Genomic DNA, 14,657 nt, shown 5'->3' on the forward strand with positions numbered 1-14,657 from the left:
TGCTTCCCTTATTCTGCTTTGTTTTTCGACTTTTTGCTTGGTGCTGTGTAGTAGTAATGTTAGACATGCTGATTTCTTATTAGGAATTCACTGCTGGTGAAATTCCAGGCTGAGAAGGATGTTTATAACAGTTCAGCTGATTAAAAAAATGCAGATATGCTTCATTATGCCATGTTTGAATATTTAAGATGCACGTAATCGATATAATGTCTAGTTTGCTGATAGGCCAGTATCAGCAAACTCCATACAGCTGTGTGTTTACACTGATGTCAGAAATGACAGCAAATTTCTAAATGTAAAAAGCTTCATTTAAAATACTAGCACAACTGTTGTGGTCTCTTTTCCGTTATTATAGTGACATTTTTGGAAGCCTGTTATTTATTATTATTTAAATTTATTTTGGGACTAATATTACTGGTCGGTATAGACATTTATTGGTTTTGACATTTATATTAGCCGATAAATGAAAGTTTAAAATCTAAAGAAGATACGAGAGAAACACCCTTCAACCATGTTATGACTGATATTGCATAGTTTCTCCAGCAGGGGGCAATCTACAAATTCCCTGTTGACAACACATCAGTTTGTAACTCAATAAAAACAACCAGCTGATCCAAGCAGAGACAGGGAGACAATAAGTGAGTAAATGAATAAGTACACAAAACAATTTTGCGGGTTATCTGTTTGTTTTGTGTGTCTGGGGGCCTTTTTGTTTTTACTCAGAGCTTTTGCAAAGAGGAAAAACAGTATATGGAGCCGTAAGTGCATGAATCTGCTTTTTCACCTCACCCAGCTTTATATAGTTTCTGTTTATGGAAGTCTGTGCGCACACGTGTTGGTGAAATATTGGCTGCTTGACTCCTGACACCCCCTAGTAACCGGTTTCATACTTTCCGGCAGTCTCTAACCTCTTCACCTTTAAACCTTCTCTGCCCCACAGTCGGTAGCATTCAAGCTTCCTACAGTTTTCCATGGCGACTAAGCTGCAGTCTGTGACCTAACACTTCCTGTTTTCAGATATGTGGAATGGTGTTCACCTGCTGCTTGTACAGAAGGATCAAGATGGACCCTTACTGAGCACAACATGACCCCTGCACACCACCTTCAACAGATGGAGCATGACCTGCTGACACCTAACCAAACTTTAAATCCCTGCATTGTGATCTGATGATCTAAACGTTGGACACACACGATAGAAACTCAGGCTCGTGAGTTTCTGTTACCTGGTCTAGGCTGGATGTTTTTGCATGCTTTAATTTGAACATGACTAAAAAAGGGAAAGGCTTAATTTGTGTGGTATTCTATGCAACTCATGAAGGTGCGAATTTAATTATGTTTTTAATTAGGAGATTTATATAGGAGTGTTTCGACAATTCCAAGTCGAATAGGCTGAGTAAGAGCACAGAGTACAAAGAAGGAAAGTTATGTGTGAGTTTCTGTCTTTTGTAAACACAATGTGCCTCTTACATAATTCTACTGGTAAATAATTATGTATAAATTCAGTGCCTGAAGTCTTGAAAGTGAGCTGTCAATACACTGTGATAAACTGCAGCAAATGAACGGGGTCATGTTTATATTTGTAGCTTTGTCTTTAATTCTAACATGTTGGCTGAGTGATGGTAATCAAAATAAACTTGGCAGTATCAATAATGCTCATATGTATGGCTACAAAAAAGAAAAAACAATTTTATTCCATTTAAGAAAGTGATAATTTTCTGTAAAGGCTGCTAAATCTCTGAATTTAGAGCTCCATCTAGTGGTCAGCATAGGTAACTTGATTTGAGGATGGTGAATGGAACTGTTCATCTTTTGTGAACTTTAAGCTTTTAATCCTGCTGATATTAATATTAATTATATATTAATTAATATTGCTGATTGGTTTGGTCTTTATATTGTGTGCCTCACTTCAGAAGCCGCCACCCCCCCCCCCAAACCGCTGCTTTACAGTGATGAATGTGAGTGATCTGTGAATTGAATACGGTTCTTCCTGTTTTTGCTGCCTATTATATGCCTTGCTACCCTATTTTTTTTTTTTTTTTTTTTTCTCCTTGTCTTTGTTATATAGCCACCATAATATAGATGTTTTAGTTGCTAAACAGTAGAAAATGACTGTCTCTATTTCAGGCTATTTAAATCTTCCACCAAATATGACGCCATTCTCAGCACTCCACCTTCTGTAAAGGGACCTTGCAGGATTTGAGAAAACCTTTTGGAATTGCTAGATTTTCGCAATTAATATTCTTAAAATGTTTTCAGCTATTCCGGTCATAGCTGTAGGCCAAGACAATTTGACAAGACTAATAATGGACAAACAGTTATGTAAAAATGGTCCCAGCTTTTCATGCATTCTCTGTATGAACAACGGCTCGAGGACGGAGTGAACTTTTTATTCACGCTGTGTGGACCTTTTACTGAGTGCTTGCAGGTGTTTGCCTGAACTCAACTTCATTACAATAACACGAATCTCATTGTCTTCTGAAACTCCGTCCTCTGTGATTGCTCACACCACGCACGCTGGATCAGCATGAGAAGGAGAAGGAGAGCAGTAATTGCTCTCTAAACAGCTCTGCCACATATTACTCTTCAGGTATATAGAATATTAAACATACTGACTAATCGTTCACCAGGAAATATATTTTGTAATATAATATTATACAGCTCCGGCACATGTTTTATTCATGCTTATCACAATTTGAACAACAGTGAAATTTAATCTTGGGCCATCGTTGGTACTTCTGGAACAGCTTGACTTAGTAGCTGTCTTCAGGTCGTGAGACAGCATGTCAGTTAGATTCAGGCTAGAAATCTGACCTCATCATCCCATAACCTGAATTTCATTCATTTTCTGACATTTTTTTGTTGATTTACTTGTGCGCTTTTGGTATTACCCAACTTTTCCTATGCTCAGGTTATGGGCTGCTGCCTCCATTATGATGCATAACAGCTGGAAATAAGTTTTGGTGTTGTTGTGCGGCTTTTTTCTTTTTGTCGTGCCGTCTCTCCCAAAAAATTCAACTATCATTTCATCTGTCTGTTGTGGATTATCCAGCTGGTGTTCAGAAATTCTTTTATAGGCTCTTTCTGCTGTATGAATCATAATGTCTTTTTTTCTACCCTCCAAGGTTTGTTGAAAGTTGTCAAAAATGAAAGGAATGGCGTGTCTGGAACTTTTCTCATGTTCTTAACCAAAACACCGGACTCCAAGTAACTTTTGGACAAGTCAGGAGAAGAGGCATTTACTGTAGCACTTTAATTAAATTTGATTATCCTTGTCTAAAAGTGAAGATGAGAAATTAAAGGACAAATCCTGAAAATTTCATAAACTTTTTTTCCCCCCCACTGGCATGTTGTTTTCCTGATTAAAATTTTGGGTGCTTATGTATGTAACTGGTTGTTGATGATATGACACTGGCACGTGCTTCAACTACTGACTGTTTTCTTTGAAATGTGGATCTAGAACTCAAAAATAAATGTTTAAATGTTGCATTTAAACAACTGTGTTGTATTCATGAAAAGGTAATATTAACACTCTGTTTGGACAGATGCCTATGATGCTGTGATTCCAGCTTTGTGTTAGTTGATGTGAATAATTAGTAATTTGTTATTTATCTAGACCAGAATCACATGTTTATCCCAGAGAAATCTATCATTTTTGCAGCATATGTTTGAATTACACCATGCGCATATATCCAAGAAAAACGTAAGCTTAGGTAAAAGTAAAGCAAAAACCACTAGAGGGAGACAAAGATTTATCATTTGAAGAGATGCAAACTTGCACAACTTAGTGTTGACCCGACTGAACCCTTTTGGTTTTGCCATATGTTCAGAGTGGCTTTCTCACACATCAGTAGATACTCCTACCTGACTGACTTCTAGTCTTTGAAAAGATTGTTTTGACAGGACCTCAGAAATCTGCCAAGTTGGAACTAACACATTTGATGTAAACTGCAGGTCTCTTTGTGCGTTAACCACTGATTGAATTGCAAACTCTGATACCCGTGAGAACTAAACACTGCTCGGCTGCTTACTGTAACAGATGAGCAGCGGCAACGCATTTGAATTTATTCGTGTTGTACATGTATCACTTGTCTGTTTGTCACAAACAGTGCCTGCTGATTATACACGCATCAAATTCACTTTACTCTTCAATTAATCTTCTCATTATGGTTTTACAGCCATGGTTTTGGGCAGTTTTGTAATCTTGTCCCTTTGTGTTTAATCTGTGCATTGTAGTAAATAAAGAGTCAAAGTCTTGCAAGATAATGTGAGCTGGATGGACATCTTACTTGTGTATAATGTGTGAGCTGAAGTAAGAGTAACTGGGAAAGCTTTTGTTACGTGTGGGGTCTTCCACAATTCCACATCGGAAAAATCTCGCAGCGTTCCCAGCTGAAACCGCATTTATTTGTGGCGCAGCACTTGTGCATGTCTGTGTGGTTTTAGGCTGTTGTTGAGGAAAAACCTCCATATCTTAAAGAACTGTGCCATGCACATAGGATATTTGTGCGTTATTGTTTGTGCTATATTGCTGCCATATGCTCAAGCTCTTTGTCTTTGAGGCACCAGCTTTCCCCTTTCTCTTTGTTGCCCTGCTCCAGATTACTCACAAGACGCTGCGCTGGTTCAGGGCGATCTATCATTGTCACCCATTTAGGAAAAAAGTTTTTAAAAGAGTTTGGATGTTCTCCAACATTTTGGCTTCGGCGAGCCTATAGAAAGTGTCAGTCCCTTTGTCTTCATCAACTATAGGAGGGTGGCTCTCATTTCCTGCAGATGTCACACATGCTACAATGTAAAGACACTGACAAGACAGAAACACACGTGCGCGCACACAACCAAGAGGCTATACACATTAGCATGCCGTCTGTACCCTTTGCCAGAAAACACCCATGAGGGAGAATTGGGAGCAGCTGGAGATTCACCACTCCCCATGTGTTGAGGCCTCTTTGCATCACAAGGACAAATACACACTGCTTATATCCTCTCTACCTATCACATTGTAGCCAAAGGGATGATATTTCAGCAAGACGTCTTAAAGTTACCTAGGAACACATGTTGCAGTCTCATTTATCAGTGGACCATGAATGTGTGTTTGCATGTACAAGGTAACACACTGAAATACTGGCAGTGTTGCTCACAGAAGAGCATGTGCACCCTTGCAAATCAGCCTGACAGCACACATTTAACATTTCTTAGGATGCAAGGTATTTGTTGAGCACTCATAAAAAAAGAAAATTAAAAAAAAATCTGGTACAACCACTTTTGCCTCAAGAAATACACCTGTGCTCAGTATGTGCAGAAATACTTAGTTGTGGTAATTAAATGCTGTGGTTCTTTTAGCATAATAGATGTACACTGAAAGAACTTCTGTAACACATTTTGTGTTCACTGGAACATCCCCAAAGGTCTGGTTAAAGATTTGTTGTTGTAGCATTGGTTTTTGTTTTTTCTGAGGACCGTAAGCATTTTCTGATGAAGTAAAACTGAGATTGTGCTTTTGTGCAAGGCCTGGTCTTTAAAGACTAAAAAGAAAACTGAAATGATTAAGACTCAGGTCATAGTAAGAGACACTGCTAAAAAGTTCAATCAAGGGGTCCGAAAGTCCTCAGTTGTCTGCACACAACGAGAATGCAGTATTCACAGACCATATCTTGTCTGTAACAACAAAGTCCCAAAGAGTGATCATCTTACAGCTTAACACATCTCAGCATGGTGTGCAGTGTGTCCTTAAAAAATTTGAGGGAACTTGAAAAAACTATGTACAGGAACAGCATGTGAAAGTCATGTCCTGAAAAAGTGTGTGTGTGTTGGTCTTGTGGAGTAATTAATCCAAATTTTAAATTTTTGGTTCAAATCATCATCAGTATCTATGGAGGTCAGGTCAGGCCAAAACTATAACAGTGAGTATCTACAGCCATCTGTAAAACACGGTGGATGCACTGTCATTGTTTGGGGCTGCATTTCAGCCAGTGTTGCTGGAGATCTTGTCAAAACTGATTGAATTATGAATGCAGAAAGGTATGGTCAGATTTTGATCTACCATGCAATACCATCTGGAAAACATCTGATTGGCAAATACACTGTCACTGCAGTCAAAACATGCCTAGATAGAAAAACATGGATTGGCCTCTCCGGGGCTTGGATCTCAACATTAATGAGGCAGTGTGGGATCAACTTGAGATAGAACAGAACAAAAGACACTTAGCATCCAAGGAAAAAGTTTGAATGTCATTTGAGGAGCTTGGAGAACTATTCCCGACGACTACTTACTTATGACAAAGCTTGCTGAGAGAGTTCAGGCTGTGGTAAAGAATAAAGGTGGTCACACCAAAGATTGACTTTTAAGTGCTATAAACTGTATTTCTATGAATGTTTGCACATATTTCTCATATTCCTAGTAAAATATAAAGAAATGAGGGCCTTTGCACAGTGCCGTATTGGAAGAATATAAAATTTACCTTTGTAATAGAGTATGCGTCAAGTACTGCCGGTGTTTAACCACTCACAAATTAGTAGATGGAACAGTGCAATTACATTCAAATTTTCTGTTATAAACTACGGAAATGAAAGTATAAGTTATACCAGTTCCTGTTTAGTCCCAATCAAAACCAATTCTGCATCAGATTTTGTTTCTAAATCTGCACCGACCTTTATACTGTGACTCACCTCTCAGCGAGTTTGCGTCTGGTCTGCAGCACATTAGCTGTGGCTATAAATGTGTTTGACAGATTTCATACGAGATCAAAGCATAGGAAAGGACGTGGCGTGTTTAGATAATGTCAACACTGGACGTCAAAGCCTAGGAGACTGAAGAACGGCACGTCAACATTGATCAAAACCTAATATGTGTCCTAATTGAGCAACAAATACTTCGATTGTCATTTAGAAAGTACCAACAAGGACATAAACTGTTTCCAGAAGAAGTAAGAGTTTTTTGGGTTCAGGCTTTCTCTCTTGGGTGTTGTGGTTTTCCTCCTACAGTTCAAAGAAATATGCATTGGCTTATTTGCTTGCTCTGAATTTGCTATTAAGTGTGGGCGTGAGCATGAATTGCTGTCTTTGTCTGGCAACCTGTCAATGGGTGTACCCCGACCTTTAGCCCAGTGACAGCTACAGTCATGTGAAAAAATACATCTTTGACTCATAAAAATTAAGAGTTTAAATAGCAACCAGGTGCTCCTAATCAAATGTTAAATGTCAAAATTCATGAATTTATGAACTATGAACTCCTCTGTATACCAAAGTACTTTAGAGCTTGGCTGAAATTGGATGATGCAAAGAATAAATGATCTGCAGCACGGCACCAAATCTACAAGAGAAGGGCTGAAAAAGAAAATAATCAAGGTATTGCAATGGCCCAGTAAAAGTCCAGACCTCAACCCAACTGAATCGCTGTGCCGGGACCTTAAGAGAATAGTACATAAACGAATCCTTGCAAACCCCAATGAACTGAAGCAACACTGTGGTCCAGAATACTGGACGACAATGATGTGAGAGACTGATAAAGTCATACAGAAAACAAGTACTTCAAGTTATTGCTGCTAAAGGTGGTTCTATAAGCAAATGAATCACGGGGTCACAAAACTCCTGAAAGTCCTGTAAAAACTTTCTTTTCCACAGGAGTGTAGACAGGCTCCAGACTTCCTCTGAACCTGAATTGGTCAAGAAGTTACGAAAATGATGGCTAAGTTATTTTAAGGTTCGCTATCCATCGGTATACAGAAAGTTGAATCTTTCTGCATGTCTAAATGCATTGAGTTGCTGTCGTGTGTTTGATTCCTCATACACAGTAATTTGAAATGGGGGCATTGAGTGCCTGCCTCATGCCCCAAAGTGTTTCTCACTTGCTTCTCAGTACTCATAGCTGAGAAAGCTGTGGTTTCGGAGGTATTCATGTGTATGTTTCACTGTGCGCGTTGGAGGGTCTTTGTCCATGGGAGAATGAGCTTAGATAGAAACAAACTTCAGAAAGCGTTTCAAGACTGCATTTCAAAAGCCTTCCTTTTGATAATGATGAGCGTCAGGTTGATGAGGGCGGTGATTGATAACAAACAGATGTCGAGGTGGTGTCGAGGTTAGGCAGCCACGCTGTGACAGATTGAACTTCGAGCACAGGTACCATGGCGGTATCTGTTTAAACGATGATAAAGCAGAAATTTGTTTAGAAGTTGTAACAGGACGCTGCGGTTTCTGACTCACACTTCCTGTGAGATGGCACAAAGTCAGGGGGATGTCCTATTGTGTACTGACCAACATCAACCATTTTGATAAATACTGACAGTTAAATTATCCTGCTTATATAATCTAGGTTTGTGTATCGCCGTGTTTGTGCAAAGCCCATTCTTTTAACTGAATAGATTGTTGTGATTTGTGGTGTGTGATCAAATTTGCTTACATTACAATGTACTTAACTGACTTTTTTCCCAGCACAAGTCAAAGAGAAGTGTCTGCTGAGTTAAAAAAAAAAAAAAAAAAAAAAAAGAAGCTTGAAAGTGATGGATGTTGTGTTGCTTACATGTGGCAAAGTGGGCCAACAAGGCTATGGAATTTCATGCTTCAAGTATGTCAGGGGTGCTTTACTTTAACATGGCCTCTCTGGCATTTACTGATGGTGTCTATACACTGTAATTTATACGAGCTGAGTGGTGTTTCTGTTTAAAGCGAGGGCTGAAGTCTTTAAACTTTTTACAGGCTGGCTGTAGTCTCTCTGTACACCCTATGGATGTGATTAGCAAGCAGAAACAAAAACTACATGATCAGCTTTGAAAGGTTCTTCAAAGCAGCATTAATGTAGAATAAATGGAAGAGGTTTTTTTTGCAAAAATACTCTGAAAATAGTCTTTTCTGTGTGCGTATTTTTCGAGCTGCACATATGTGCATTGTGCATATATAAGATTTTAACACGATATCAATAATATCAAACTTTTAGGTCAGTGACTGAAAAGGAAGAGACGTGAGGTTGTTCTACACAGCAGAGCTTGGATGGATAGGACTGCTGCATAAAAACAAATTCGTCTGTCAACCTGTGTTTGTTTGTGCGTTAAAGATGAATGGAAGAGGAAGAAGTTATGATATTTGGAGGGAGATTGTATTCATCATACACAAAAAAGGGACGCACAGGAACCAGATATCGTGAGAGGAAGTTTCTGCTTCTTCCTCTGAGATTGATGGCGCGGAGGAGAGCATGGGAGTGACCTTGACTTGGTCATGAGAGTGCTGTGAGCTCAGCAAGAAATAGAGAGGGAGAGTTTTTAATCAGTAAACAGCCTCTCTCTTACCCTTTAGGAAGTAAACACACAAACATTAGGCGCTCTGCCATTATAGCGTATGGCCTTGAGGATTTAAATGGTTGCAATAAAGACAGATGGCAAATTGGTTTATAGGGAGGGGAAAGATGTCTGGAGTTTGAAAATGAAAAACAAAATTTAATAAAGAAATTAGACTAAATGAGCCCAGGCATCATGTTGTCGTACACATTGTTTCCAAAAGCATTTGCCAAATGGTGTTTTTTTGCATATCTGTAAGCATCTTTTGATACTGTCATCCAGAGATTCGGGCTGTTTACTGAGTCATACTACAGTCACTCTCATTAAAAAAAGAGAAAAAATACTTTGTTCCAGCTGCTCAAAAATGATTCAGCTTCTTATAAACTGCGTATGGGACCACTAGTTATATAGTGTTGTCCAAAAATCTTGAGTCACCCCTCAGGTGCAACTTATGAAATGTGCAAACGTATGTGGAAATATGGTATATAAGGCAAAAAACAGTGTTTGTACAATTCTAATGAGCTTCAAAGTCAATCTTCGATGCGATCACCTTTACTCTTTATCACAGTATGAGCTCCAACAGCAAGCTTTCTTGTAGTTTCTTTAAGTAATTTTGAGGAATAGTCCTCCAGGCTTCTTGAAGGACGTTGAAAGCTCTTGTTTGGATGTTGGCTGCCTTTTGTTCCATTTTCTGACAAGGTGATCCCACACTGCTTCAGTAATGTTAAGGTGCAGGGTCTGGGGAGGACAGACTGATGCATTTTTCTATCCATGTGAGCTTTGACTGTATTCGCAGTGCATTTGGGATCCCTGTCATGCTGAAAAATGAAGCTGTTTTCAGTCAGAGGCTTTCCAGATGTTATTTCTGACTCTTCTTTTCTGTATTAATGTCATCAATTTTCTCAAGATCCCCAACACCATGAGCTGAAAAACAACCCCAAACCATGACAGAGCCTCCACTGTGTCTTATAGAATCCTACTCACTGTTGTACTGCTGCTTGCTTTGCAAAAGTCCCACCAATGAACGACAATGATAAAGGAAACTACAATCCCAGCATATCAGCTGGGACCCTTTCAAGTAGTCAAATTTGATGCATGGCACACTGTTAAATCTGACTTACCCTATCTATAATTACTTTGCAACCCACCTCTATACCACCCTGTTCTTATTGTGTTGTGTTTGACCTACTGAGTGCTTTTCACATGTAGGCACTGGAGGATGGGATGGTCCCAGAACAAATGATATAGGCAAATCTAAATTACTGTAGGTTGAAATAACAAATCTTAACTATAGTTATTCTAACTGAGCTAAGGGTTAATTTTATTTTACCATCTAAAATCTTTGCTAATAATCCTTATTTCAAATGTGCATTACCCTAATGCCGAGTATTGACACAGACCTCCCAATAATTAAACTGAGTTCTCTGACTTCTCCAACATCTGTCAACAATCATATCGTCTTTATTGACTTAATCATCCAACGTTCTTTTCCTTAAACGCCTTTAATACAGCTTAAAAAACAACCATATGGATTTGCTCGTGCCGTGGCTGAACGGGAAATTGTGTTTACACAAACTAATATCCAAACTGACAGTTTCACGGCAGCAGTGCGCTTGAGGTATTTGTCTCTATCTTAGCCTTGATATGAGTACAGTGTTGACATCTATGAATGACTCGGGCAGATTTAGAAATATAAATAGTGTATGGAATTTCATGGGAGTGTTTTAGTGTTTATGCATTCATATCTTGAAGCGTCGACCTTGATTTCCTTCCGTGCAGCCAGAAAGGTGCGTGTGAGGCCTTGAGGTGTGCAGCTGTGGAGTCTTTTCTTTTCGGCATGGCTTACATGAAATGTGTCCCAATAAATCAGGATTTATCCGGTGAACATGACTTTGAATGTTGTAGCACTGGGTCCTGGTGTCTCGTGCATCCCATCTGTGGAACATATTTGCAAACAAAATAATTGCAGGCTGATGTGATTTCCAAACAGAGCTTGCGTCAGTTTTGGGGGAGGTTCACTTAAGGTATCTAAAACTCTACACCGTGACCGTGATTTTTGTCGTATCCAATCAAGATAGACAATCACCAGCCACTTCTTAGGTATAATAATTTAGCTGCGCTTTAACACAATTACCTGATCACATGGTTTTAGACACATGTGCATGATAGAGAAAACCTGCTGATATTCAATCCGCGCATCAAAATGAAAGGTGATTAAAGTGACTTTGGTTATTGCAAGGTTGCCAGTGTAAGGTGGGCACAATCAAGTTGAACATTTGAGAAACTGCTGATTTTACTACCACCTCTATGGTTTACACAAGATGATCTGTAAATGAGAAAATCTCCAGTGAGCTGCAGGTCTCTGGGTAAAAATGCTTTGTTGAGGTCAGAAGAGAAGCAGAACACAACACCGGGTCCCACTCCTGTCAGCTAAGAACAGGAACTTGAGGTTAGAGTTTGCACAGGCTCACTAAAATTGGACAGAATAATGGAAAAATGGTGGCTGATTGATGAGTCTTGATTTCTGCTGCACTATTAAGCTGGTAGGGTCAGAAGTTGGGGCTGTGTCTCAATTGTTCAGGCTGGTGGTGGTGTGATGGTGTGGGGGATATTTTCTTGGCACCTTTTGACCCAAACTTCTGACGGCTTCTTTCAGGCTGTCACGAAGCTTAGATCATCTCAAATTGGCTTCTTGAACATGACAGTTAATGGCCTCCACAGTCACCAGATCTCAATCTGATAGAGCAGCTTTGGGATGTGGTAAAAGAAGATGATGGATGTGCAGCAGACAAATGTGCAACAAATGTGTGATGCTATCATGTCAATATGGACCAAAGTCCCTGAGGATGTTCCTGCAGTTGAGAGTCTCAGTGGACCTCTAAATTGTTAATAAAGTTATTTTATGATACAGTTGTTTTCTTTTGGAAAATATTGTACTATGTGCACTAGTGATGCAAATAAGAGACGGTAAGAGAAAAGTGTGTGTTGTATGTTGGAACCAAATATCATGCTACTAATATTATCTATAAATTTCTCGTTGCGTCTGTTATTAGAATGTGATCTTGATACATATAACTTTTCCAAATGATGGAAAACTCTGATTAAGGATGCATTATGTAAATTCGTGCAGAACAGCTAACAAAGAATATAAGCATACTGAAAACCCCCAACTCTTCCTGCTGAGGAAGCCGTGTAGAAAGCACATGTCATATCTCTTGGTTAACAGTTCTTGCAGCTTTACAGCTTCATTTGAAGAATGAAGCTGTAAAGTTTCTAAGGTAGTTCCAAAATATTTATGCAAACTTTAAAAATTAATATAAATATAACACTTTGTCATGTTTTGCAAGTCAGCCGACACGGCATATCGATGAATTGCCATTTTAATACTACTATGTGCGGATATAAAGCTATATAGAGAGCTTTTAATACATAAACAAATATGATGATTGAGTAAATATGTGAATGAAAGAACTGTAAAAATGCATCTGATCCATAGAACAAGAAGGAGTCTAATGCAAACACAGCTTTTCTTTCTACTTTTCCTTCTCAGGTGATTTGAATTCTAGACTAGACGGATTTAAGATTTATATGATAGTTTGAACTTTAAGTGTGGTTTTTGTTCAGACGGTACAACAGACATTGGTAAGCTGTCTTCTGTGTGGCAAGGAAAGTTTCGCCAATACCATGACCACAAGTGTGTGTGTTTCTCTGCATGTAAGAGAAACTCTGGATGACTCCAGCACACCACTGCGCAGACACTCACTCCTTTTCCTCTGCCAGAAGAGGATTCATGCTACACATAACATAGACGGCCTCCAACACACATGCCTCACATTACTCCTGGCGTCATCCTAGCCGCTCACAGTGAGTTGCCTGCATTTTTGTGTGCGTCCAGGCTTATCTTTTTATGTATGTTTGCATGAGAGATGTACCCCATGAGAATCCAATTTGCTTTAGCAGTGCTTGCTCTAAACTGTTGGCTAGAGTTTACGCTGAATACTAAAATAATAGGATTAGGATGAAGTAAAATGACAGTGAAAAGTGGAGCGTGACCTACATGTGATTCACTGTTCATCCACCAGATGGACTCGGAGCTCTAAATGGCCTTTTTTGGCACTCGGCAGGCAGGCGTCCCTTTCCAGCCTCTCTCCTTGTAAGACGTGTAAACCTTCAACTTGGACTGTGTGCCGGCGGCTGTGATGGTGGCGTGCATCGACGCTGAGCATGTGAATCATGTCTACAGCAATCCACAGTAAAATATGACCAGGCTTTAACAAGATTGCATGCCTCGAAAGAAACCAGAAAACAGTTTTTTTTTTCCTTGTACTTATTTCTTTGTGTTGTGTTCTGACCAGAGAATTTATTGTTTTCATTTATGCTGTTCGGGGAATGCTTTAGAAAATGAGAATAGTGGTCATGTGGTTATGAATAATTAATTTTTTTTTTTTTTTTTTTTTTTACAGCATCCAACAAACATAAACAGATGCAGGGGGCAAGTTCACATGGGCACTAAAACAATCACCATGGAGACCGGATTTTAAGTATGTGTGTGAGCGTGTGCTATGTGAGGTAAGCACTCGCAGGCTCGTGTGTGATGTTTTACAAAAAAATCTGGCCTGACATCTAATACAGAAGTGTCTCTCTGCGTAAGGATGAACATGCCTCCGTTTGGCGAGCCAAATCGTCCGTGCCCGTCTATGGCCAACTGGTGTTGTGCGATGAAAAACATGGTGGGTGTTGGTGACCATCACACAAGCACAGAGATGGGATCTGAAGGCAGAACTGTGCTGAAAGCTTCCTTAAGTGAAGCCCCTAATCTTTGACCGCCACCACCGGAGCTGTAAAGTGATTGATCTGAGGGTTTTGCCGCAACAAATCCCTTACAGTACACACACATTAATAAAAAGGAATGCTTCTCTCAGTCACTTATTGACATGCTTCCTTTTTAATTCAATATAACCACTGTGCGCCTCTTGAGACAAAGAGTGTCACCGCCTGCCGCAGATTTCTGCCAGGGCTCATTATGCAATCCCGAGCTTTGATAATTCCTCCAGTACACCGTTTAATTAGAAACACATGGCCCTGAGATCGCAGAGGAGTACAAAGCTTCCAATGTCTATACAGCCTGCGCCATGAGTAATTGTTTCTCCCTAGCTAGTGCCGAGCCATTTTTTAACCTGCTGACAGCCAGCGAGCAGGAGGAGGAAGGAGAGAGGAAAAAAAGAGGAGAATCTGGAGATAAGATTTAATCCATATTGGAGTTTGTGTTGTTATTGTTTAGTTAAGAAAGGCACCGAGGAGAAGTGAGAAGCACAGGCACAGGCAGCGTATGAGGAGGCTATGCCCTCCCTCCCCTTTGTTCCTTTTTTTCTTCTTATTTTTTTGTTCTTT

At 39.6% G+C, this 14,657-nt stretch overlaps 1 protein-coding gene across 6 annotated transcripts in view; it reads left to right on the plus strand.

Moving 5' to 3' along the window:
- tspan11 (tetraspanin 11) overlaps positions 1-13,822 on the plus strand; it is a 29,486-nt gene extending 15,664 nt beyond the window's left edge. For 3 of the 6 annotated variants that reach the window (XM_031726588.2, XM_031726590.2, XM_031726591.2), the window contains one exon: positions 1,018-4,263. Coding sequence is in view for 4 of the 6 variants with exons in the window: in XM_031726590.2 (XP_031582450.1) it covers positions 1,018-1,077 (60 nt within the window). In the remaining 2 variants the exon portion in view is untranslated. Of the gene's footprint in view, positions 1-534; positions 639-1,017; positions 4,264-13,729 lie in introns of those variants that run through there. The other 3 variants (XM_039601585.1, XM_031726589.2, XM_039601586.1) reach the window with 3 other exon arrangements.
- The last annotated feature ends 835 nt before the right edge of the window (positions 13,823-14,657 follow it).

Source organism: Oreochromis aureus, linkage group 17 (assembly GCF_013358895.1).
Source record: "Oreochromis aureus strain Israel breed Guangdong linkage group 17, ZZ_aureus, whole genome shotgun sequence".
NCBI lineage: Eukaryota > Metazoa > Chordata > Actinopteri > Cichliformes > Cichlidae > Oreochromis > Oreochromis aureus.